General features: G+C 44.9%; 1 protein-coding gene across 3 annotated transcripts in view; it reads right to left on the reverse strand.

Annotated features, from left to right (window-relative positions):
• ELK3 (ETS transcription factor ELK3) overlaps positions 1-26,942 on the reverse strand; it is a 92,907-nt gene that overhangs the window by 41,252 nt on the left and 24,713 nt on the right. For all 3 annotated transcript variants that reach the window (XM_064283710.1, XM_064283709.1, XM_064283708.1), the window contains one exon: positions 15,192-15,400. In XM_064283710.1, coding sequence (XP_064139780.1) covers positions 15,192-15,398 — 207 coding nt within the window. In that variant the 5' untranslated portion in view covers positions 15,399-15,400. The remainder of the gene's footprint in view (positions 1-15,191; positions 15,401-26,942) is intronic.

Consider the following 26,942-nt stretch of genomic DNA (forward strand, 5'->3'; position numbering starts at 1 on the left):
TGGGAATAAAAATATCCCACAGGGTTGTTTTTTCTAAAGGGTCCATATATGTAAGTGTCCTAATCACATCATGGAGCCATGGTGGTGCAGAGGTTAACAGCTCCGCTGCTAACCAAACGACAGCAGTTCAAATCCATCAGCCACTCCTTGGAAACCCTATGGGGCAGTTCTACTCTGTCATATAGGGTCAATCATGGTGTTGTTGTTAGCTGCCGTCAAGTTGGCCCTGGCTCATGGTGACCCCCAACCACAGGAGAACGATATGTTGCCCAGTGCTGTGCCATCCTCTGACCAGGTGTGGATTAGACAATATTCTGTTGTGATTCATAGGGTTTTCACTGTCTGATTTTTGGAAGGTGATCGCCAGGACTTTCTTCCTCAACCATTTTAGTCTGCACACTCTGATAAAAACTGTTTAGCATCACAGCAACGCACAGACCTCCACTGACAGATGGGCGGTAGCTGTGCATGAGGAGCACTGGCTGGGAATGGAACCCAGATCTCCCACATGGAAGGTGAGAATTCTACCAACGCTACAAATCATGTTGTTGTTGTTAGGTGCCGCCAAGTCGCTTCCAACTCATAGTGACCCTGTGTACAACAGAACGGAACACTGCCCAGTCCTGCACTATCCTCACAACAGTTGTTATGCCTACCAATTATAAAGATTCTCAAAACACGTCCCCTCCTGCAGTGGAATTTTGCGTAGTCAGCAATGATCTAATTGTAGAGAATGCTTGTTACATCACATTGTCTTTTCACTTTAGTCAGCCTTCAAGTAATCAAATTCCTTATATGGGTACCTCGCTTTACAGTTTGCAGAGAGCTTATGCATTATCTCACCTTGTGAGGCAGGCAGAGGTCCTGATACCCATTTTACAGATGAGGGTGCCAAGACTCCAAGCTGAATTCACCCAACTTGTAAGTAGCAGGAGCCCTGGTAGCACACTTGTTAAAAGCTTGTCTGCTTACCAAAAGATCGGCAGTTCTAATGCACCAACCGCTCTTTGGAAACCTTAGGGGGCAGTTCTACTCTGTCCTGTAGGGTCACTAGGAGTCAGAATCGACTCGACAGAAATGGGTTTGGTTTGCTTTGGATTTAGTAAATAGCAGAGGCCAGTCTCCAGGCCACCGGCTTCCTGGCCAACACCCTTTCTTCAGTGCTTTGTTTGGGTTTCCTTCCAGACCATGTCTGACTCATTCCTTCCTGACACAAAACCTGAACTGTCCTCTCGCCAAAGTTAGAACAAGTAATCCCTGTAGGAGTCATGCTCAACGTTCCTTCTCTTTAACAAGCAAACACTATTTCAACAAATATTTAATAGACACTTTCCTATGGAAGGCTCCACGCTACGCTCTGAGGAACAAAAAACTAAGCAAATCCAACCTGTGTCCTTGAAGTGTCCAACTGTGCTGCTGGGATGGGCAGTGGCTGACCCTGAGTCCTCTTGTTCTCTGCCACCTGAACTGAAGGAGACACAGAGCCGTTGGTTGGCTGCGGTGGGCTCTGCCATGGATTTGTCTTAGGCATGTTCACCTCACATCTGCCATCCTCAGGATCATCTGTGAAAGGGCTTCTTGGACATGAGAACTTGAGGTGGCTCTAACTGGGGCATCCTTTCTCCCCTATAGAGAGCCGGGTGGTGTCCCCCCAAAACTCATGTCCACCCGGGACCTCAGAATGTGAGCTTATTTGGAAATAGGATCTGTCTTAGTCATCTAGTGCTGCTATAACAGAAATACAAGTAGATGGCTTTAACAAACAAGTTTATTCTCTCACAGTCTAGTAGGCTAGAAGTCCAAATTCAGGATGCCAGCTCTAGGGGAAGGCTTTCTCTCTCTGTAGGCTCTGGAAGAAGGTCCTCGCCATCAACCTTCCCCTGGTCTAGGAGCTTCTCTGTGCAGGAAACTCAGGTCCAAAGGACATGATCTGCTCCCGGTGCTGTATTCTTGGTGGTATTAGGTCCCCATGTCTTTCTGCTCACTTTTTTCTCGAAAGAGATTAGCTTAAAACACAATCTAATCTTATAGATTGAGTACTGCCTCATTAACAAAGCTGCCACTAATCCCATCTCATTAACATCATAGAGACAGGATTTACAACACATAGGAAAATCACATCAGATGACAAAATGGTGGACAACCACACAATACTGGGAATCATGACCTAGCCAAATTCATACACATATTTTTTGGGGACACAATTCAACCCATGACATGCTGCCACAAGCCAAGGAACACCAAGAATTCCCAGGAGCCACTAGAGGACACCTGGGTAGCATAAACTGTTAAGCACTCCGCTACCAATCAAAAGGCTGGCAGTTTGAACCCACCCAGAGGGACCTCGGAAGACAGTCCTGACAATCAGCTTCCAAAAGGTCACAGTCATTGAAAAACCCTATCCGGACACACATGCAGTCACCATGAGTTGGAATCGACTCAATGGCAGCTGGTTTGGTTTTTTTGGTACCAAAAGCTAGAAGACAAAGGAAGGATCCTCCTCCAGGGGCTTCAGAGGGAGCACAGCCCTGATGACATCTTGATTTTGAACTCCCAGCCTCCAAGAATTGTGAGAGACTGAATTTCTGCTGTTTGAAGCCACCAAGTTTGTGGTAATTTGTTGTAGCAGTTATACATAAGGGTGCCATGAGTTGGAGCCAACTCGGTGGCAACTAACAGCAACAACAAAGGTACTCATACACTGCCCATCTTAACGTCAACTCTGTCCAGCGGGTCAGGGCAGGCTCTGGAATCTGCATTCTCCCCTGGGGTGCAGAGGCTGTCCTTCACGCTGTTGCTGTGTTGTCGTAATGCCCTGGGGTAGGTGAAGCCGGCCCGTCCTTTTCCTAAAGCTGAAGTGTGGAGCGTGTACACTTGCACGCACACACACACCCACTCTCACCCAGTTTCAAGTCTCTGAGAATAATGTGCTGCCAGGAAATGGTTCTAACTCTGGCTCTGAATTGGCTGACTCCCAAGGGAGGTTTACTTGTGGTTTGCGCTGAGATTTCTTTATTCTCAGACACTGGTGAGCTGCAGTGTGAACTGTCTCACCAAATTTAGCTGGTCGGAACCCGGAGGTTCCTCACTCTTGCTGCCTTGAGCAACTGCGGTATCTTGAGGGCGCTGCAGATGAGAAGCCCCATCTTGCTGGCCCGGCAGCCACACTAACCCGGGAGGCTCAGATTGGACTTTCCACCCCCCTCCTTGGCTAGCTGCTGCTTCTTACTGGACCTGGAGTCCTGTCTCCCTCTTGGCTCTCTTTAAACACTCAAGGGCTATTTTTTATTCAAAGAGCTCTGAAGTGTTCATAAAATAAAATGTAAAAGTGTTCCCCAAATACAAATCTTCTCCTATTTCCCCTGCTGGGTGGGGGAGTTGCTAAGGATGACGACCTTACTTCCAGGGGCCACCTGTCGTGCTGCCAGATGGTGCGGGGGAGTCAGGAGCCAGGTGGTCTGGGAGTGTGATCTCCTCCTGGCTTTACCATCAAAAAAAAAAAAAAAACCCACAAAATCAATGCACTTGAAAAATCACCTCACCTCCTGGGTCCTTGGTTTACTCTCCTGCCAGAGGAGGGGAAGGTAGGACAAGATGGTTTCTTAAGTTCTCTCCAGGGCAGACATTCCAAGATGACATTCTTCCTTCATTTCTACGTAGGAGTGTATCTATCTGCTTTTTATTCACTCACCCGACTTTCATTATGCACCACCATACCCCGGCACTGCAGAGAACAGTGCTGGAAACAGTAAGAAAAACCAACACCAGGTCCAGTACTGTAGGCCTGGTGACAGCAGGAGAAACAAAGTCTCAGCTGTGAGGGGACACAGAGCAGGGAATAGTTGCCATGTTAAGGCCCAGACAGAGGACACTGGCAGGGAAATCAGCTGGAGGAGGTGAAATGGGAGTTGAGTTTGAAGAATGACCTGGAATGGGCCAGCCAGGAAACGCAGAGGGCCAGGAGCTGAGTGTCCAGGGAATGACAAGGTTTGAGTAGATGTTGAGTGAGGGTGGTGGGACCTAGAGGGTGCAGGAGAGGCACTGGGAGGACCAGATGGTGAAGGGAGTTTGAGGTCTTTCCTGGAGGCTCAGACAGCCGGGGAGGCTCACAGGCAGAGGGGTACTGTACTCCCATTGGACTTTCTTAAGCAAGCACCATTTGGAGGTGTGGGGTGTTCTGAGGCCATAGGGACATGACTTGGGTGTGTGGGCAAGACCACCTAACCCACCAGAACCACCACCTGATGTCATCAGCCAGTTTTAGCTGGCTCAGAGAAATCTTCTAACAACTTTTCCATCATTATTTCAATCAACAAATGTTAGGGGCTGGTCACTTCCCTCTGCCTACCCTTGAGGTTTTAACCATCAATATTAGGAAGACAGGATTTAAGGTTGGGCTTATGGCTCTGCAACTATGTGATCCTCCAGGTTCAAAATCCTGAGCATGGGCCAGGTGGGTCTAGACTCCTAAACCGAGAGTCCTACCACTTACTAGCTTCTTCGCTTTAGTTCTGTTACTTAACCTGAAGCTCAGTATTCCCACCTCTAAAATGGGCCCAATACCTACTGTGAGGACAGGGGTTTCACAAGTATCAGAAAATGAGTTAATAAATATAAAAAATACCTAGCATGGTGCCTGACTTAAAACAAATGCTCAGTAAATGTGAGCTTTCCCTGTTTATGTTTTACATTTGGGGTGGGAACACAGATAAGTTGTTGGAGCAGAGGCAGGAGGTAGAGAAGAAGCCATACAGAGGAGCAGCTGGGGCAGTGGGTGGATGGTGGGTGGTGGGTGGTATGATGTGAACGTCAGGTCTTTTGTCAGCTTGCCTACACAACCACTAAATTTTCCTGCAGCTAACAGCCCAGAAACAGGAACGTTCATGCTGGCAGACCTGGATGCGGTATGGGCTTGGGCAACAGCCTGACGTCAGTGCATTTGGCAAGGCAGCCAGTGCTTTGGCAGCTGAGCACCGAATGCGGCAGCATCCTCATCAACACAGTGTTTATGATGCTCCCAAGACTCTAGGCTCATCCTTGTTCCTTAGCAACTGCCTCTTTGGGGGAACACTGAGTGCCACAGGGAAGCTGGCTTGAAAGCATGTGCAAGCTGGGCAGTACCCTCAATCTATACATAGTGTCCCCCTATTCCCCTCAGTTACCAAGCAACCCCTTCCCAGCCCAGCACCTGATGTCAGCTGCGGTCTCCTGAGGTGACGTGACAGGACTGGAAAACCTCCATGAGCCAACTCGGCCACCTTCCAGGTCTCTAGGCAGCTTCTAGGACCAGAAACTTTCAGAAAAGGCCCTGGCTATCCCCTTGGCCCCCGGGCTAAGCCCAGTTACCATCTGCTACAGTTCAAGCCATCTAAGCAGCTGATGTGGCACAAAGGAAAAAGAAAAAAAACAACATTCGACAAAACACACCAGGCCCTCAACGCTCAGGCCCAGGGGCACAGAGGACACCTTCCATACATAAAACACCCTGAATGGAGTCCAGGGTAAACGGGTCTTCCATGAAATTCCACAACCAACAAAGGTGTTCTAGAAAGTTCCAGGATAAGACTGCTTGCTAGACTTTTGTTCTTTCTCCACTCTGGCCACATATCATTTTATCTTCGCAAAATTTATTTTGGGGAATTAAAGAATTCCACCAGGGCCAGGCTTCTTGGCACAGGCAGCCCATCTCAGATACGTATTATTAAGGCTAACATTTTCCTGTTGTGATTGCACACCCAATTGAAAATGAATTATCCAATTAAGTCAAGAAGGTGATGCATTCTACTTCCAGGAATATGCTGCCAATGACTCTATCTCGACTGTTCTCTGCTAAACCCCCTCCAAAGAAATAAAGACTGTTCGGGACGTTTTAAGAATAAGCCAAGATGTAACTGTGGAGACGGGAGGATTTTTCATCATATCACCATTTTCATCTCCTGATGAGAAGGGAGCTGGCAATGCTCTCAGCCTCCCCCTAAGATGGATGTTCACCGCCAACAACAACAAGGACAAAAGGTCTGTTGGATGGGAAAGGAGCAGAGATTGTGTGAGCTTCCAGGTCTCTTTTTGTAGCAACCTAGAAAGTTCATGCTCCTTAGGGGTGAGGATGGCGAGGCTTTGGCTCACTTACTTTGGACATGTCATCAGGAAAGACCAATTACTAAAAAAGGACATCATGTTTCACAAAGTAGAGGGTCAGTGAAAACAAGGGAAACCCTCGAGGAGATGGACCAACACAACCAGCCACAACAACGGACTCAGACATGCCAGTGATCATGAAGATGGAACAAGACTGGGCAACATTTCGTTCTGTTATACATAAGGTCACCACGAGTCAGGGCGGACTCGATGGCAACTAACAAAACAGAGTCCACGGTTTCAGCTTCCTATGAGTGAAAGACGGCTGCCCAGCTTATACTAACACCAAAAACCCACTGCCATCAAGCCAATTCAGACTCACAGCGACCCTACAAGGCAGAGGAGAACTGCCCCATGGGGTTTCCAAGGCCACAAATCTTTACAGAAGCAGACTCCCACATCTTCCTCCCGTGGAGCAGCTGGTGGGTTCGAGGCCAGATGCCACCATTTTCCTTCTCCATCTGGGGCAGTTCTAGAGAGGGGCCTGCAGGCATAGACGCAGAAGGTGTGATAAGGCCAACTTATCCAGCAGAGAGAAATGGATTCATGGCAGCTGGTAGAAGATGATTAGGACTGGGGGATCAGAGTGTAAAACTTCAATGCCACAGAGAATAAGAGGAGACAGAGATTTTTATTTCCAAAATGTGAATCTGATCATGGTACTCTCTTGTTTACAACCTTTATTGGTTCTCCATTGCCCTCACTATAAAGTTCCAACTCTTCTAGCATGATCTACAAGACCCTTTGGACACTGGTGGTTCAGTGGTAGAATTCTCCTCTTCCATGTGGGACAACAGAGTTTACTCCCTCCCAAACCACCTCATGTGAAGCCACCACCCCTCTGTTAGTGGAAGCTTGCATGTTGCTAAGACGCTGAACAGGTTTCAGCAGAGCTTCCAGACTAAGGCAGAATAGTAGGAAAGGCCCGGTGATCTACTTCTGAAAATCAGACAATGTAAACCCTAGCTCACAAGGTCTCCAACCAGTCATGGGGATGGCAGAAGACTGGGCAGCGTTTTGTTATGTTGTGCATGGGTTGCTGTGAGTTGGCCCCCAACTCGATGGCCACTAACAACAAGTCCTTATGCTCCAATCCTCAGTCAGTTTTCCAACCTCACCTCTCCCTCATTCCCTAAACAAATACTCCTTATGGTCCATCCATGCTTGAAAAAGTCAAACGTTTTATACTTCCCTGCCTTTGGAGATACTATTCCCTTTCTAGGTATATCCCTTCGTAGCTGTTTTCAGGCTAAAAAACTCAATTTCCCTCTTCAAGATCCAGCTCAAGTGTCTTGTCCTCTGGAAGCCTTCCTTCTGCCTTTACGTCCCTCCCCCTCTGTCCTGGACAATCCCAGCATCGTGGCCAAGCTGCAATGTTACACGTGATGTACTCCATTATTGTTAGTTTGCATGTCTGTCTCCCCAAACAGCTGCTGAGCTACTCAAGGGGGTGGTGGTGGTGTTATGCTTTCAAAGGAATGGCTGACCAACTGAAGAAATGGCAGAGATGAAAGGAAGGGGTCACATCAAGGGGAGAGGGATGTGTAACTACTACACAGGAGGAAAAAAACAGAACTTATTCAGTAAGTGCCATGACTCCCAGAAGCTCCTCATGCCGCTCAGACTTGGGCCAATAAGGTATATTTGCAGTTACCAGCCAGTTACAGGCAGGCTCTGACACAGGTCCCTCCCTCCCGTACCCTAAAATGAAAGATTTAAAAAGCTAAGTCTGTCCAGCGTTGTTAAGGAGTGAAAAAAATGTTGTTAAACTTAAGAAATATCTGAGAGAGCTAAAGACGATCTTCGTTGTAATATCAGGTTGTAAAAGTACCCTCTGGAAGACTCAATTAAAACCTAAAGCTGGGGAGGTACCTTCCCCAAAAGTTTGAACAGTCAGAACTACAATGAACAAACACATCTCCTGGGGCTTATACTGAGACTGAGGAAAACAAGCCGTTTGGTTTGGAAGGGGGTTCTGAAGTGCCTAGGCACAAACTAAATGTTCTGTTTAGGTCTGTTTTACCAGTTACCATGGAGTTACCCCCAACTCGTGGTGACCCCATGTGTGTCACAGTAGAAATGTGCTCCATAAGGTTTTCAGTGTTGATTTTTCAGAAGTAGATCACCAAGCCTTTCTTCCGAGGTACGCCTGGGGGGATTCGCACTCCAAGCTTCCAGTTCGCAGCTGAGTGCGTTAACCACTTGCACCACTCAGGGACTCTGTTTAGGTCTGTACTCTCTCAGTTTCTACCCCTCACAGACTCAGGGACAGATGCTCTCCCACGACCTGCAGTTTCCAGAGCATGTTGGGGGAATAAAACATGCTGCTTCCTGGACCAGGCAGCACTCCTCTCTTGGAATTCTAACTGGGTTTGTCCAACAGCCTCCTCAAAAGATTTAAGTGCGGAAAGTAGGTCCTTCCAAGTCCTTTGCTACAAAACCTTTTTCCTCCCGTCATCCCTAATGCACGTTAATGGGCAATCCACAGAAATGCAGACGGAGAAGGGAAAAGACCTCACCCATCACTAGTCCAGGGTTGGGGCCATCTGAGTTGGCATGTCTTCCCATTTCAGTCAATTTATTAAAATCATTTGCTTTTCCAGGTCAGGGATCTGATGAATTCCCAGCGACCCTGAACCCCTCCATGGCAGGGTTCATCTTCTTCACCTTTGTCTCCATCCCGGGCGCCCAGCACAGTGCCTGGCTCGTGGTGGGCACACCATGACACACTTGGTGTTGAATCTAGTTTTGCACCACAAATTGAATCTAGTTCACATCTGATGTGGAATCTAGTTGCTATGCATATCATGGGGAGCAATTTTCCTCTAGGATTTGCTGAATCAAGCCTTTACCTCCAAAGCTGCCCTTTTACGTGTAATTTTGAAAGTTAAAATGAAAGCTCAGCAATGTATGAAATATACGTACAATTACCAAAAAGCAGTGATTTTTTTTTTTTTAAGTTTAGCACTTACTTCATGTTAACTTTCATTACATAAGTGATTTACATTTGGGTAATGTACCCTCTGATAGTTTATCCATTTGTTCATTCATTTAACATTTACTGAGCAGCAAATATATACCAACAGAGCCCTGGTGGCACAGTGGTTAAGTACTACAGCTGCTAACCAAAAGGTCGACAGTTCGAATCCACCAGCTGCTCCTTGGAAACCCTACGGGGCAGTTCTACTCTGTCCTATAGGGTTGGTATGAGTCAGAATCGACTCAATGGCAACAGGTTTGGTTTTTACAGAATATACCATGCCATGTGCAAAAGACTAGAACAGCAAAAGAGGTTAAGCCAGGAGGCCATAGTGAAGACAGTCGTGTGAAGACAGCCATGTAAACAGACAATTATAATGCTCTGTGGTAAGTTTTGTAAACACAAATGATAAAAGTAAGGAGTATTGATTGAGTACTTACCAGGTGCCTGATCTTGTGCAGATTAGCTTACAAACACCATCTCGCTGAAGCCTCAAACAGCCCTTTGAGGCAAGGTGCTATTATTATCCCCACTTTGCAGTGGGTCAACTGAGACTCAGAGACTGCAGGACAACTGCATCTAACCTCGATGGCTCTGACTTCAAAGCCAATGCTGGCCACTAATGGAGCTCCAACTGGGGGTGCATAGAAGATGGGAGAGCTTAGATTCAAGGTGTTAAGGGACAGTCATTTGAATATTAAAGCATCTGAGTAGTTACATTTTCAGAACCACCTAAATGTATAAAATTAGGCAATTGGGTGAGGAAACCGTAGCCATGAATCTTCAGTTAGTTTGGCAAAGTGCACCTGGAAGCTCAGGAAGTGAAAAGAGCTGTCACAGCCAAGATCTGGCTTCCTCCTACTTCTCTGTGTGCCTGCATGAGAAGGTACTACAAAGGTTTTTTTCATTTTCTCTTTTGCACTTGTCTGGATTATCCAAATCAGGAACAGGGAAAAATATCATCCATACTATTATTCTGGCTAATATTTACGTAAGGGAGTGCCTGGGTGCCGCAAATGGTTAAGCACTTGACTACTAGACGAAAGGCTGGTGGTTCAAAACCACCCAGAGGTGCCTTGGAAAAAAGGCCTAGTGATTTGCTTCTGAAAGTTCAGGGCCTTTACAACCCTATGGAGCACAGTTCTACTCTGACACACATGGAGTCGCCACGAGTTGGAATCAACTCAATGGCAGCTAACAACAACATCAACACCTACGTAGTGTCTTTCATGTTCCAGCGACTGTTCTCACTGCCCAGTTAATAATCACAACCGTTAGTGTCTATAGACTCCACTATTACACCCATTTTACAGAAAAGGAAGCTGAGATACAGAGAGATTAGTCAAACTGCCCAAGGTCATGTAAGCTGGATTCAAACCCAGGCATTCTAGCCCAGATTATTATTATAATCATTTTTATAATAATAATTATAACCACCTTATTATTATAATCAAAAAGAAAAAACATAGCATTTTTTTAAGGAGTAATGATTAAAGTGTCCATCCCAACCTGCGGCCATCAACCCATATGTTCTTTTCCTCTGATGCCTTCTGTTAAGTTTTGCACGCATTTTCCACTTTTTGACCCTGCCCATTTTTAATATTCTGGAATGGGCTAAAAACAGAACATAAAAATAATGATGGCCTCATGCTTGTCTATTATGGCAGGAAAATGTCCCTATCAGGACACACCAAGGGGATGTGCAGTTTCAGCCAAGAGTGAAGAGACGATAGCTAGCAGAGGACAGGAAAGACAGCAGGAGGAAAGAACAAGCTGTCAGGTCTCAGTTCACTGTGTTAGGAAGTTACCCAGTGGTGTCACCAGGCGGGGCGCAGGGGTGTGGACCACACCAGTTGATACTGTCAGAGAGCGTGACACCAAATGATGGTCTATAAAATTTTCATGAGGGTTTCAGCAGAATTTTATTATTTTTTATAAAAATATCCCTGTAGTTAGTTATAACAGAAACATTTTTCATAAGCCCAGCTTACATGTATCAATATACCTGCAAGACTAAAATTCTATGCTAATTTACTTTTTGAACCTTCTAGATAGCACTGGGGTAATATGCTCCAGTCAGAGCTGTCATTATTATCCAATTACAGCGATGCTTCCAATCCCGTGAATTTTGTTTGCAGGCACTACAGGCACACGCTGTTGTTGTCATTGCTGCCCAGGTGTTTTTATAGTCACTGATTTTGTCAAATTCTCTAGCGTTTAAGCTACAGTATTGTGGTAATTAGCATTTGTGAACCTATATCAATAACTTTTTTGAGAATGAAGTAGTAATTAAAAGAAAAGACGGAGTGATAGACAGGAATCATGATTTACATGTAACATGAGTACAAAAGCCATTACTAAGGATCTGTATGGTCTGACACGGGAGGGTGTCCATGGGGGGGGGGTGACACCATGAGTTACTGCACTGGGTGATACCAGTCTTAGTGACGCCACTGGAGTTACCTGATTTATGCCACAGGCAGAGTGCTGTCTGGAGAAATGTGAGGGAGGAGGGGACGAGGAAGAAGAGGATGAGAAGGAGGAGAAAAGGGAAAGGACCTGGACTCTGAGAGGCAGGGAGGGCAGACTGAGTGCCAGGTAACAATGAGAAACATGTGCAGTGCAGAGCAAGGGCTACAAGGGGTGCCCAAGTGTCCCAGGGCTTCACATTCACATACAGCCTCCTCCAATTTGTCCCTCAGGTTAGAAGCTAGATCATACAAAACCGCCGTTTTTGTGGGTCAAAACTGTGGTTGGATATTGGCAATTTCATATGGTTTGAATTATACATACAGGCACATGGACCACATTAAAAGAAGAAAGTGTTCATCATAAAATGTAAGATATAGATATAATTTGCAGCCCACTTTTGACATACCTCCTCCTCCTCCCTGTTTCCCCTTCCCTCTCCATATTCTTCTTTTTTCCTTTTTCTCCCTCTCCTTCCTCCTCTTCCTCATCCTCCTCCCCTCTCCTTCCTCTTCCTCCTCTTGTTTTCATTTAAAAACAGATTAGGCATGTAGTGATACATCTGGAGTCCCTGGATGGCATAAACAGTTAAGCGCTAGACTATTAGCTGAAAGGTTGGAGGCTTGAACTCACCCAGAGGCACCTCGGAAGACAGCCCTGGTAATCTGTTTCCAAAAGGCCACAGCCTTGGAAACCCTACGGAAAAGTTCTACTCTGCACCCAGGGGGTCTCCCTGAGCCGAAATCCACTTGACAGCAACTAACAACAACAATGATCCATCCAAGGTCCCTGGGGGGCACAAATGGTTTGCACTCCACTGCTAACATAAAGGTTGGTGGTTCAAACACACCAGGCAACACCATGGAAGAAAGGCCTGGTGATCTGCTTCTGTAAAGATTACACCCACGAAAACCTTATGGAGCAGTTCTACTCTATAACACATGGGGTTGCCATCAGTCAGAACTGACTCAATGGCAATGGGTTTGTTTGTTTGGTTGGTTTTCTTTAATGATCCATCTTACTCATCATTTGAGAACATTTCGAAAAAAGAATTCAAACAGCCAGGTGTGCGCGCATGAGTGCACGACATGTGTACATGCTGAAGAAGGAAGCTGGAGCATCCTCCCCTGGTGGCCAGCTCTCCATGATACTCTGGGAGACAAGAGGCTGCACTGCCAGGGCAGGTAGTGGAAGCTCCTCCCTGGCATGAGCCAACAGGTTAACCTCAGTGTTAGCTTCAGCTCAAAGGTCCTGTGGCCGGACTCCAAGCTCAGCCCAGGGAGGAGAGGAAGGAGATAACTATGACGCGTAGGCCACACTGACCAGTTGGACCCCTGACCTTGGGCTCAACCTAATGCATAGCAATTGCTGAGATTTTTCAGTACTGAAGTTCTTGATAATAATAATAAAACAAGGCATTGTCATCGAGTCAATTCCGACTCATGGCAACCCCACACATTACAGAGTAGAACTGCTCCACAGGGTTTTCTTTGCTCTAATCTTTATGGTATCAGATCACCAGGACTTCCTTACATGGTGCTGCTGGGTGGGTCTGAACTGCCAACCTTTAGGTCACCAGTTGAATGCAAACCATTTGTGCTACCTCTTGATCATAAGCAATAATTTCTCGGGTTGTAATGACCTTTGCTTGATTGCCTACTTGGATCTCGAATGCTCAAAGGCAAAGACAATGGGTAGTCCAGAAAGGAGTGTGGGTGGCCTTATGGCTGGGAATGTGAGCTGGGGTCAAACCCCAGCCCTACCATTTACAGGCTGCAAGAGCTTGGGCAGTTTTCTTAATCAAAATCTCCACATCTCTACCTGCTGATGAGGCTGATGACAGCAGTAGCTGTCTCATGCGGTTGCTGTCAAGTTTGAAGGGGATAAAGGGTAGGAAATACTCAGCACAGAGCCTTGGACACAGAAAGCATGCAAAACATACGTGTTGACTAAAGGCTGTGAACCTGCTTTCTCCAGAGATTTTAAAAATCCACCCAGGGGAGATCAGGTGTAGTCTAAACAGCACTGGCTTTGCCAATCTTTGGAGGAGTCATTTCCAGCCCATAATTTCCGTCTGTATTTTAGGGACACACTCATTACCCCTGTGCCCAGGCCACACGAAGAGGTGCACTGAGTCACAGACACGGAAATGGGATGTCTTTGACACCTGATTTAAAACAATGGAATTATTATTATTTTTTTTTCAGTCTCAAAGCCTTGTTGTTAGGCACTCTGCCAGCAGTCAAGATGACTGTTTTCCTTACGAGGCCCCAATTCCCATTGTGTAACTTAGAACCTGGGGAAAAAACACAAAACAATAAACCATCTGCGAGGCTTTCAGGCAGTTCAATTTGCAAGAAGCCCTTTTACATCCTCGTGGAACCCTGCATTAAGTCAGGTTTAATTAATTGCTACATTAGAGGAAAGCACCTTTAGCATTTCAGTGACATAATCATATGCAATTACTATCATATAAAGGGAACACTTTATAATTAATGATGTCTCCACTTCCTGAAATGTGTAATCCTCATGTCTTGAATTCCAAAGAGGCTGGCAGACAGAACTAGCTAAATACAGATCAGGAACTAGTATTTAAATCAGTTTTTAATTCACCTTTCAATGTGAACAATCCAACCAGAACAAAAGCTCACTATTATTATGGCTCCTAGTCTATTTGGGGCATGGGAGTCTATGAGGCTAAAGAGTCAGTAACAACAGATTCAAACAGAAATGGTCAACAATTATAGGCCTTGAGTGGCTATCCCTAAATAGCAATAATTTTGCTCTAGCAGGCACCATTAACTGCTTTTCCGGAAATGAATTAAAACTCATCCCAACTATCTTGGGTTTGCATAAACCACTCTGCTTCACTGCTGTGACTTAAAAATGAAAATGGCCTTTCTTCTACTTAGGGAGACTCTCCATGAAGTTTCGAACGTGTTGCACTTACCAAGCATTGTTCTAAGTACTTAAAATGTAACAGCTCAGTTTGTCTTCACAGCAATCCTGAGGCTGGTATTATTGCTATTCGCATTCTACAGATGAGAACATGGAGGCACCCCATGGTAAAATAACTTGCCCAAGTTACCAAAAAAAAAAAAAAAAAAAAAACCCAAAACAAACCAAACCCATTGCCATCCAGTTGAGTCCAACTTACAGCAACCCTAAATATCATTCCCCAGGACAGGCCCATCTGAGGAACTACAAAGCAGACGCTGCGAACAGACTTTCTAGATTTTAACATCCATTCTGTTACTCAAGCAACCAAACATCAGGGAAGTCCCAGAACCTCCCTATTCTAATTTCTATTGTCAGTAAAGTTCTTCAACAACTACAGATGGAAACGCAGAAGGAACAAAATTTGACACACAATAACCCCTGAAGGGTTTCTAGAAAAAAAAAAAAATCCCTCTAGCATATAAAAAAAAAAAAAAAAAAAACCCTCTAGCATAGTTTTCCTCAAAAGAATTACTGCACAAATTGCCTGTTTCCTTTCTCTAATTTGATTTATAGTACAGTGTATTTGCTTTCATCAATGAAACCTGAAGGGTAGCATCCAGCATCCCCCGCCCCAAGATAGTCCCCTGCAAAGTCAAGGGTTTACCTTGTCATAATAGTATCGCAGGGCTCTGCTCAGTTTATCGTAGTTCATATTTGTTTTGTTTTTTCGGAGTCCCCACAGTTTGGCCACTTCTTCTGCTTTGAGGAGCTTGAATTCACCATCGTTCGAGGTCCAGCAGATCAAGTGCTCATGTTTCTGGTCCAGCAGCAACTGCAACAGGAACTGCCACAGTGTGATTGCACTCTCCATACCTGGGGGAGGAACAGAAGGGCAGGTCAGAGCTGGGGCCCAGGTTCCAATAGAGCCAGAATGGGCGGGCGGGGGTGGGGGTGTTAGAGGGTTTAAAAATCACTTCCAACAGATTAAAGCTGCCCTCATGGTGCAAATGGTTCAGTGTTCGGCTCCTAACCAAAAGGCTGGCAGTTCGAACACACCTGGCAGCTCCAACACATCCTGCAGATCCATAAAAGAAAGACCTGGCAATCTGTTTCCATAAAGATTTCAGCCTAGGAAGCCCTATAGGGCAGTTCTCTGTCACATGGTGTCCCTATGAGTCAAAATCAACTTACTCCACCAACACCCAACAATATTCAAGGGATCTGACACTGAGAACCACTGAGGCACAGGGTTCATCGCCACTAAGCCCCTCCCCCAGTGGACCAAATTAAAAGTAGCTTTTACCTCCACCCACCAACCTCTTAACTTGGAGCTCTGTTTTTTTTGTAAGTAGCCGTGATACAGAAATGCGGGGATGCCCCATGATCCTCAATATTCGCTACATAGGTCACTGGAAGTGACAGGGCTGTCTGAGGAATAAAGTCGTATTAATGGACTGACCACTTGTAAAATTAGTCCCCACTGCAACTATTCCCCACTTAGCTCTCATGTCTATTCCTGCCCATCTCATCAACCTCTATGTTGGTCAGTCTCAAGCCCATTATTTGAAATGCTGGGCCCCATGGTAAGTACATTGTATATAGGGGCTTGGGGTGATGAAAAAAAAAAGTTGCCACTGAGTCAAGTCAGACTCATGGCAACCCCATGAGTGTCAGAGTAGAACTATGCTTCATATGGTTTTCAATGACTGATTTTTTTTGGAAGTAGACTGCCTTTCTTCCAAGGTGCCACTGAGTGGACTTGAACTTCCAAACCTTCTGACTACCAGCCAAGTGTGTTAACTGTTTGCACCACAGGTAATGAGGTTGTTGGATATTAGTCAGTGTACCTGTCTCTTCCTACTAAATAATGAGCTTGAGGAGGAAGGGACTTTGTCATATTAATCTTTGTATTCCCAGCACTTTGATAACCCAGCACAATGCCCAGATGTAGAGGGTGCCCAGTCAACAGATTTTTGCTGACCTGAAGAATTGGTCATTGCCAAATGAAGAGCCCTCAATCCTCCAGGCATTTGTCATGTTGCAGGTCAAATGCCATTGTCACATGTACAGAGATTAAAAAAAAAAAAAAATTCTTTCGCTATGACAGAAATGTTATACTTTTTCCTTTGACTCTGGTGTGGACTTTGTAAGCACTGGTCCTTCTGCCTAAAATTCTGTTCCCTAGCTTTGGAGCCCACTAAACTCCTACCCATCCATTGTGACCAAGCTCAGTGAGTCTTCCCAAGGAAGTTTTTCTCCACTTCTTCAGGCAGTTTCTAAACTCCAATCATTTGAGGACTTTCATGGCAATGAGTCCAAGAAAAGAAAAGCTATTTGTTTTCTCCATGTTCATTAAATTAAGAAGGGTGAGGTGGTAACTGATACCAGGATGTGGTAACTGACACCACCAGTCAATTACAGTGATTGAACATCTGAAGTGCCCTCAGTTTTGATGGGGCAGGACGGGAGTAAGATCCCTCTGCTAGACTGAGGAAGACCAGTAGGTGGGAAAGCCCGAATCTGGGATGGAGGGAAGCTCTGAAGCCAACCTGTGAGGGGGAGCCAAGTTGGGAGACATGGGGGAATCATCCCCACAATCACAAGGAGGGGACTTTGAAGACCTTAGGGGGCAGCCTGAGGTGACAGAAACAAGGCGACAGCAAGGCAGACGCATGACAAGGATGGAGATCTCAAAGCTGGAATAACTGCCTTGTGGAGGCTTCTGTGTACCAATATTTTTTGTCAACTCCACAACTCCTCCATGCATTCCTCTTGAGGCAGCTTTCAGATTCCGATAATTATTTTTTTCCTTTGGCACATGGGAACCCGTTGCTGTGGAGTCAATTCTGACACATAGCGACCGTATAGGACATAGCACAACTGCCCCGTAGGGTTTCCAAGGAGGGCCTGGCGGATTCAAACAGCTGACCTTTTGGTTAGCAGCGGAACTCTTAACCACTACGCCACACGGGAATGGATGTGAAAATACCTAGCCATCCTATAAACACTGGTTTTCTTTCTTCCTTTCGCATGTCTTGCCGGAAGAATACAACACATTGTTTCTCCCAGCAGTGTGGTTTTCTCAGTTAAAGGAAAGCAGATTAGGAACGCGTCTTAAAATGGTGTTGTTCTTAGCTGCCTTGGAGTTGATGCTGACTCATGGCAACCCCATGTGTGCAGAATAAAACTGCTCCACAGGGTTTTCGAGGCTGTGACTTTTCAGAAACAGATCTCCAGGACCGCCTTCTGAGGTACCTCTGGGTGGGTTCAAACTGTCCACCTTTCGGCTAGTAAGCAGCACTTAACCATTTACATCATCCAGAGAATCCCAAAATATCCATAGGGCATTTTATCTCTGGCTTTTTAACGGGCATACTCTACACAGAAACCAATATTCACCACAATGGGCTCTCAGTCTGTAAGACAGTAAATCTCACTGCTGGACCAAAACCGCCTTTGCATCTCCTGAGTCATGTAAGTACAGCTACTGGAATACACAGCAGTTTACTGGCACCGATTCCTGATATGAACCACCCTTCCGATTATTTGAGGATGAGCCACAAACCTCCTCCTCCTCACTGGCACTAAGAATTGCTAACCCGAAACCAAAACCCATTGCAGTCAAGTTGAATCCAACTCACAGCGACTCTCCGGGACATGGCAGAACTGCCCCATAGGGTTTCCAGGGCTGTAATCTTTATGGAAGCTGGCTGCCACATCTTCCTCTTCAGAACAGCTGGTGGGTTTGAACCACCACCTTTCAATTAGCAGCTGTGTACTTAACCATCGCGCCACCAGGGCTCCTTAGAACTGCTAACAATTGTCTCAGATTCTTGATGTTTTCTTGGCCAAACACTTCGGATCCATTTCCACCAAGTCGAGATTCTGACTCATGTCAACCCCATGTGCTTCAGAGTAGAACTGTGTTCCACAGGGTTTTCAGTAACTGCAACCTTATGGAAGGAGCCCTGGTGGTGCAATGGTTAAGCACTTGGCTGCTAACTGAAAAGTCTGTGGTTAGACCCCATCAGCTGCTCTGTGGGAGAAAGATGTGGCAGTCTCTTTCTGTAAAGATTGTTGTTAGGTGCCATCGAGTCACTTCTGACTCATAGCGACCCCATGTACGACAGAACGAAACACTGCCTGGTCCTGCGGCAGTGTTTTGTTCTGTCGTTGCCCAGTCCTGCGCCATCCTCACAATTGTTTGAGCCCCTTGTTGCAGCCACTGTGTCAATCTACCTTGTCAAGAGTCTTCCTCTTTTTTGCTGACCTTCTACTTTACCAAGCAGGATGTGCTTCTCCAGGAACTGGTCCCTCCTGATAACATGTCCAAAGTACGTGAGATAAAGTTTTGTCATTCTCGCTTCCAAGGTGCATTCTGGTTGTACTTCTTCCAATATAGACTTGTTCGTTCTTCTGGCAGTCCATGGTATATCCAATATTATGTGCCATCACCATAATTCAAAGCTATCAATTCTTATTCAGTCTTCCTTATTCATTGTCCAGCTTTCGCATGCATGTGAGGCAATTAAAAATATCATGGCGTGAGTCAGGTGCACCTTAGTCCTCAAAGTGACCTCTTTGCTTTTTAACACTTTAAAGAGGTCTTTTCCAACAGATTTGCCTAATGCAATAAGTCGTTTGATGTCTTGACTGCTGCTTCCATAAGCGTTGATTACAGATCCAAGTAAAATGAAAAATCCTTGGCAGCTTCAATCTTTTCTCCATCTATCATGATGTTGCTTTCTGGTTCAGTTGTAAGGATTTTTATTTTCTTTATGTTGAAGTACACACCACACTGAAAGCTATAGTCTTTGTAGAGATTACAGCCTTGGAAACCCATGGGCAGTTCTACTTTGTCCTATAGGGTCACTATGAGTTGGAGTTGACTAGATGGCAAGGAGTTAGTCTTACGGAAGTAGATCGCCAGGCCTTTCTTCCACAGTGTGGCTGGGTGGATGTGAACTGCCAACCTTCCAGTTAGTGGCCGAGCACAAACTGTTTGTGCCACCCAGGGACTGCATTTAAGATGGTAGCATTAAAATATCTTTAAAACTTTAAGTGAATGCTCAGAGGAATCCACTCCAAAGGGCAGAAGACTGGCCAGTGGATTTGCTGGTTTAGAAGGATGGAATTGCTGGGCCTTCAGTTCATGTCCCTGGTAGAAAAGTGGTCAGCCCTCTCCCATTCTCCCATATTAACTGACATCATGTTCCAAATAGGATGTGAGGACAGCGAAAACATATCCATGTGTCTTATACCCAGTGCTTCCACCAATCAGGCTGCCTCCTTGGAGTTTCTTGTGGTTCCTGCAGCCACTTTGCATGGAGTTGCAACCCCATGTGTCAGAGACCCTGTTCTCTTGGCATAACCTAGGAGCTGCCCTATGGTAGCCTGGACAACTACTCTCAATTCTTCACTCCTCCCCTCATCCAAGTGACCATGCAGCAGTGCACTAGAGTGGGTGGAATATTTTTTCCCACCTCACTGCTGTTTGGACTCGGCCATGGGACTTGATTTGGCCAACAGAATATTGAGTAGAAGTGATGGGATGCCAATTCTGAGCTAAGGTCTCAACAGGCATCTAGTGTTTGCACTTTTGCTCTGGTGCTCCTATTACTGCTATGAAGCTGCTGCCCCAGAGTGAGACACCTTGAACCAACCTGAGCTCAACCCAAAGCTGGAACCAAGTGCCACCAACCCACAGCGTGAAGCAGCATCCCTGAAGTAGACCCAAGCAGCATGAGGAAAAAAAAAGAGAAACACTAGCTATAAACCAATGAAGCACCATCGCAGCAAAGGTTGACTTTACAACATCCAACATCTTTGTTTTTTAAAAGAATTCTCCCTTTGCTGTGGTGCCAGTACCTTCACAGTAAAGAGCTTACATTCACAATGAGGAGGTGTGTCTAGACATGGACAAGCATTTTACCACACACTGGGGGGGACTGGGGTATTATGTCTTTAATTCTGAAGGCCACAAGCAGGCTAAGTGATGGCCATGGGTGCCATTGCCAAGCCTTAAGGAGAAGGCCCACTACCCATCTGTTAGTTTGTCCTGCTATGGTGGCTTGTGTGTTGTTATGGTGCTGGAAACTATGCCACTGGTATTTCAAATACCAGCAGGGTCACTCATGGTAGACAGGTTTCAGTGGAGCTTCCAGACTAAGACTGACTAGGAAGAAAGGCCTGGTGATTTACTTTAGAAAATTATCCAAGGAAATCCTATGAATCACAACAGAATGTTGTCCGATATGGTGCTGGAAGATTAGCCCCCTAGTTTGGAAGGCATTCAAAATACACAGTGGCTGAAACAATAGACTTGAGCACACCAATGATCATGAAAACAGCAAAGGATCAGGTATGGGTCACCATGAGTTGGAGCTGACTTGACAGCATCTAACAACAGCAAAGGCAAAGGCAGGGGAGAAGGGAAAGGGGAAAGAAAAGGAAGATGTAAAAGAGTGAAAAAACAGAGGAGCCAATGGTGGGGAATAGGGACTCATTGCTTCAGGAGCCTCCCAGATTTCTGGAGTAGAGGAGCTGGGCTGAGGGAAGCCAATGAGCTGTGACTAGGACTCACTCAGCTGCCTCTGACAAACTCTTAGACCACAGCAGAGCTTGGGTGGTAGCTGGGTTCCCAGGGGTAACGTCCTCTTCCTTCCTCCCCACTTCCCCCATGGTGAGGTGTCACAGTCACGGCTGAGGACTAGAGAATGACTCGGAAAAGTTATGTGTGAGTAACACCTCTCCACCGGAGGTGACTCAGGCCTCTCCTGTCTCAAGCTCAGTGCTAAGAACCTTCATTCTCCTCTCCTCCAGCTATCTTCAGCCATTCCTTTACCCTAGTGGTCCACCAGTTTCAATGATTGTCCAGTCGCATAAATCTTTACTGCTTAAAATTCCAGTCACAGATTACTCAGAGCTAAGTCTCAAAAATAGTTCCGTGTGAACTCATAATCCCATCTACAGAGACCTATCACCCTCTTCCATACTTGACAGAAGTCCAGGATATAGTAGGGACAGGTGGATCTGGACCCTATCACCCTCTCTGGCCAACACCATCAGCATGATTAAAATGGGTGGGTACCTGTGGAGGAACACGGACATGGGTGGCATGGGGTGTGTGCATGTGGCAGGGGAGGAGACAGGTAGGCAGTGACCCCCATCTGACATTGCCATTGTGGTTCTTTCCAGTAGAGGGTGGCCACCATGTTTCTTTGATTTTAGTTTCAATCTTAATTTATTTTAATTATGATTTCTGAACTACTACCAAACAAATGAGGACATTGGTGGTTCAATGGTAGAAGTCCCACCTTCCATGTGGGAGACCTGAGTTCAATTTCCAGCCAACATGCGTAGGCACCACCTGTCTGTCAGTGGAGGCTTACGTGTTGCTATGATGCTGAACAGGTTTCAGTAGAGTTTCCAGATTAAGACAGACTAGGAAGAAAGGCCTGGAAATCTATTTCCAGAAATCAGACAATGGTGACCCAGCCCGATGGATCACAACAATCTGATCCAAAACAGATCATGGTGATGGCATAGGTCCAGGCAGTGTTTCGTTCTACTGTGCATGGGGTCGCCGTGAGTCAGGGGCCAACTCAACAGCAGCTACCACCACCAACAACCAAACAAATAAAACTCTAAGATTAAGTTTCAAATTCACAGAATTGTTTCCACACACAATCATGTTTAATGTTCTATCACGTTTCTGCCAGATACAAATATTTTTTCCTCTTGGAGGATGGGAGAGAAACAGGTTCTAACGTTGTGACTGGAGACCACACCCTTCCAATAACCGCTAACACTCTACATATGTCTCTAGCAAATTCATCTAAATGAATCTGCCCAGAAAAAAAAAAAAAAAATTAAGTGATGCTTTCTTTCCAAACCTTATATTAATTCCTTGATTTCTGGAATCCTTAATAGAGTTCCATATCTTGACATGCAGGTACAATAAAGTCCAAATTATCTGGATGCCATTATAAGGAACGTTAGTGATTCCGACAGCGCAGTGTGGTTCTTATTAAATAAAAAGTTCAAGAAAGTGTTGCTACTTGAGATTTACATTTGATATATTACTATGCAAATGGAGGCCTGCTTTAAGTTAAACTGTTAGATCAGCCTAACCTCCTTTAGCTGATTTCCCACAACTTGTAGCTTAAAATATGTAGGACACATGAAAGAAACACTATAAATCTTTTCAAAATACTCCCCCAACCAAATGTTTGCTAATTAGAAAATGTTTCTCTTTCTCCTTCCCCTGCCCACATGTTGTTTTTTGAATGTACGGAATTTTATCATGTATTTTAATGTCTTTATGCAAAAATCGAACTCTGCACTTATATATTTAGGAGGATCAGCCCACTTTTAAAGGCATCACTGCTCTTACAGGAAGAGGGTGACCCTTTAGTTAACTTTCCGTATTCCTCTGGCTTCACTTCAGTCTCACTGCCTGTGGGCCTTTCTGCCTCTGGATGGCACCATTTCTACTGGAGCTGACCAACGACAATGGTCACAGCCGCTGGCTGAGATCCACTTCCTGGCCTCTCCAGAGAATAAAAACCAAACCAAAAACCAAACCCACGCTGTCGAGTCGATTCTGACTCATAGCAACCCTACGGGACAGACTAGAATTGCCCCACAGGGTTTTCAAGGTTGTAATCTTTATGGGAGCAGACTGCCACATCATTCTCCCACGGAGTGGCTGGTGGGTTTGAACCACCAACCTTTTGGTTAGCGGCCAAGTGTTTAACCATTGCGCTACCAGGGCTCCTCCAGAGAACAAAGCTACCTGCTATTTGCCCAAAGTGCTCCTCTTCCTTGGTAACTTATAGATTAGATCTTGCCGAAGTACGGTTAGATCACTTAAAACAGCATGTGAAATGTGAATAATATGCATACCTGAAAGGAGGGAAAAAAATTAATGGGTACTCTGTGTTGACAAATTATTTTTATCATATCCCTCTTTAAATATATGCAAAAAAAGCTGGGTATAAGCTCCTCAAGGTTTATTGATATTATATCAAATTATAAACCTTGAGGAGCTTATCCTCAAGGAGTCCCTGGGTGGTACAAACAGTTAATGTGCTTGGTTGTGCTAAGCAAAAAGTTGGAGGTTCGAATCCATCCAGAGGCACCTTGGAAGAAAGGCCTGGTGATTTACTTTTGAAAAACCAGCCACTGAAAACCTGGTACAGTTCTCCTGTGACACACATGGGGTTGCCAACAGCAAAATCAGTTCGATGACAACTGCTATATATATGTGTACACATATATATAATAATAAAATGAAATTTAGAGATAAAATACAAAAAGATGCCCGTCCTCCCAACTCAAATTAACAATTAATTTTACATGTGATAGACAATGTTTTGTTGAAACTCAGCCATCACTCACAAAAGGGTTATGGCAATAACTCTTCCAACACAGGTTCTTCTGAGTAAGGTATAAACATTTCTTTCTCCACTTCTTTCAACAACAAGACCAACATCCACGAAACAAGGTGAGAGCCAGAAAATGCAGTAAACATCCTGAAGCTAAATCACGTGGCTCAAATAAAAAGTACAACAGGCAAGGCAGAGGAGATCAAAAGGCCAGCCAGATCTCCCAAATGGAATTAATTTACATGAAGACACACACACACACACCCAGAGGTTGTTTTAGCACTTACCACAGTGGTCTAATTTAAGTGTTAGTCATTCATTAATCTATTTTTCTTGATTATAAGGGCCTTATTTTTTATCTATGTCTTGGAGCCCCGGTAGCAACAATGGTTAAGAGCTCAGCTGCTAGCTAAGAGGTCAGCGGTTTGAATCCACCAGCCACTCCTCGGAAATGCTATGGGGCAGTTTTACTCTGTCCTGTAGGGTCACTATGAGAGTTGGAATCGACTCGACAGCAATGGGTTATCTATGTCTTCTCTACGTTATTTATGAAGTTCTTACCATATCCCAAGCACTTTACCTGAATTGGCTCATTTAATCCTCACACAGCCCTACAAGTTAGATACAATTATTGCTCCCATTTTGAAGATGAGAAAATTGAGGCCCAATTGTGGCAGAGCAGGGGCCCTCTAGAACAGTTTACTCAACATGTGGCCAACAAACCACTGCAAACTGCTGATCACCAGTCTGTGATAGGTATGGAAATTGAGAGTAAGCATGTAGACGCTTCTATTGCAATCTGACACTGCTGCAGCACACAAGTGTGTGATCAGGGGCTCATCTTATTGAACCAGCGGCATGGCTGTGGAGCTGTCACACACAGTAGGACCACATGTGATATTTTAAGGTTAGTTTTTCAACTGTAATGCAAAAGCATATAAAAATCTGGAATCCATTTGTTTCATTGAAAGAGGATTTAAATGTAACTTTTTATAAGGTTACAGGATAAATTGACTAGTACAGGATAAATTAACTAGTACCTGGTGAAAGATGGGAGATAAAATTTTTAAATGCAGCAATACTTGCTTCATTTTGGATGAAAGTTTAAAATTAGTATCCTGAGTTTGCTGAAATTGGTTTAAAAATTGTTTCTTCCACTCCTGTCATTATACCTCTGTGACGCTGGCTACTCTCTTTTGAGTGTTATGAAAACAAACAGAAAGAGTTTATAACCATCATCTCCTGCAAGCACCCAACCTAGATTAGTCAAGAAGCAAGCTGATTCCCACATTAAAAGCACAATATTGATAAACGTTTGTTTAAAGCATGTTTGTTATTGTTGGGAGTCGATTTCCAACTCATAGCGACCCCATGTGACAAGGTAGAACTGCCAATATGGTTTTCTTGGCTGTAATCTTTACATAAGCAGATTGCTAGGTCTTTCTCCTTTGGAGCTGCTGGGTGGATTTGAACCCCAACCTTTTGGTTAGCAGCCAAGTGTTTAACCGCTGAGCCTCCAGGAGTCCTTATTGGCCTTTATATGGGGAATATCTAGTTCACTTATAACTTTTTTGTTGCTTCGAGCACCAAGGCTCCAGCAGATGCCAGGTGGGCAGACAGGAGACTTAATTTGACCCCATGACTGCCAGCATTCCCTTGTCACCCTGAACTTAGACCTTACGGGGATTCAGTGAAGTCAATAGAAACTTAAGCACCAGGGGCTTCACTTTGCCCAAGTCCCTGCTAAGGTCCTGAGAGAGGCCCTAGTAATACTGTATTTATAATTTTATTTTTTAACAAATAGGCTTCCCCCAAATTGCTTAAGCTTCTGGCCCCACAAAACCTGCCCCTGCCAAAACCCCTCAGCAGGCTGTCTCCTTCCCCCCGCAAAAGCTTTCCTCTTCCTGGAGATGGTCTTTCAGATTGCCACAAGGTGGCGCTAGATGTCTTAATGTGAGTTGGCGCACCACAGACTATGGAAAGTATGAGGTTTTTTTGCTTCCATTCTTAGAAGTCGAAATACCCACATATTTGTTCTTCCTTCTATTGATGGTAACCTAGGCCTTCTCTTTGCATTTTTTTGGTTTCATTTTTTTAATTACACGGAAGTGGGAGTTGAGGAGGCAGAATTATTTTCTTTGCTTTTCTTAAGCTTATATGTTGTGGGAACTAAAGAAATTAGCCAACTTTTACGAAGAGTCCAAGATAAGGAGAAAAACTGCTGTGTGAGAAAACAGAATAGATGCTCAGTAGGCACATGTCTTTTTGCTTGTTAAAACTTGCATCCTTAGAGAAGTGAGGATGAATCTGAAGACTTCTTACCGTAAATTCTCCAAGTTCAACTCCTCCGTCCAGAGCAGCAACCTACTAAGTGTTTCTGTGCCATTGTATTATTGTCCAAGGAAAAGGGCAGAAACATTTTCATTACATAAAACAAACCCTGTACTTAACGAATTGGAAAACAACATTGGCAATAACTCAGTACAGAATAATTTTAGGGTATTAGGTACATATGAACAACATTTGGCAAAAACATGTTGTTGTTTGGTGCCATTGAGTCAGTTCCGAATCATAGCAACCCTACGTACAACAGAATGAAACGCTGCCCAGTCCTGCGCCATCCTCACAATCATTGCCATGCTTGTTCCAGCCACTGTGTCAATCCATCTTGTCGAGGGTCTTCCTTTTTCCCTGACCCTCTACTTTACCAAGCGTGATGTCTTTCTCCAGGGACTAGGCCCTCCTGATAACATGTCCAAAGTATGTGAGATGAAGTACGCTTCTAAGGAGCATTCTGGCTGTGCTTTTTCCAAGACAGATTTGTTTGTTCTTCTGGCAGTCCACAGTATATTCAATATTCTTTGTCAGCACCATAATTCACATGCATCAATGCTTCTTTGGTCTTCCATATTCACTGTCCACCTTTCGCATGTATATGAGGCAACTGAAAACACCATGACATGGGTCAGGGGCTCCTTAGTCCTTAAAGTTACAAGCCTATTATTTTTGTGAGGTGGAACTAAGAT

Source organism: Loxodonta africana, chromosome 4, assembly GCF_030014295.1.
Source record: "Loxodonta africana isolate mLoxAfr1 chromosome 4, mLoxAfr1.hap2, whole genome shotgun sequence".
Taxonomy (NCBI): Eukaryota; Metazoa; Chordata; class Mammalia; order Proboscidea; family Elephantidae; genus Loxodonta; species Loxodonta africana.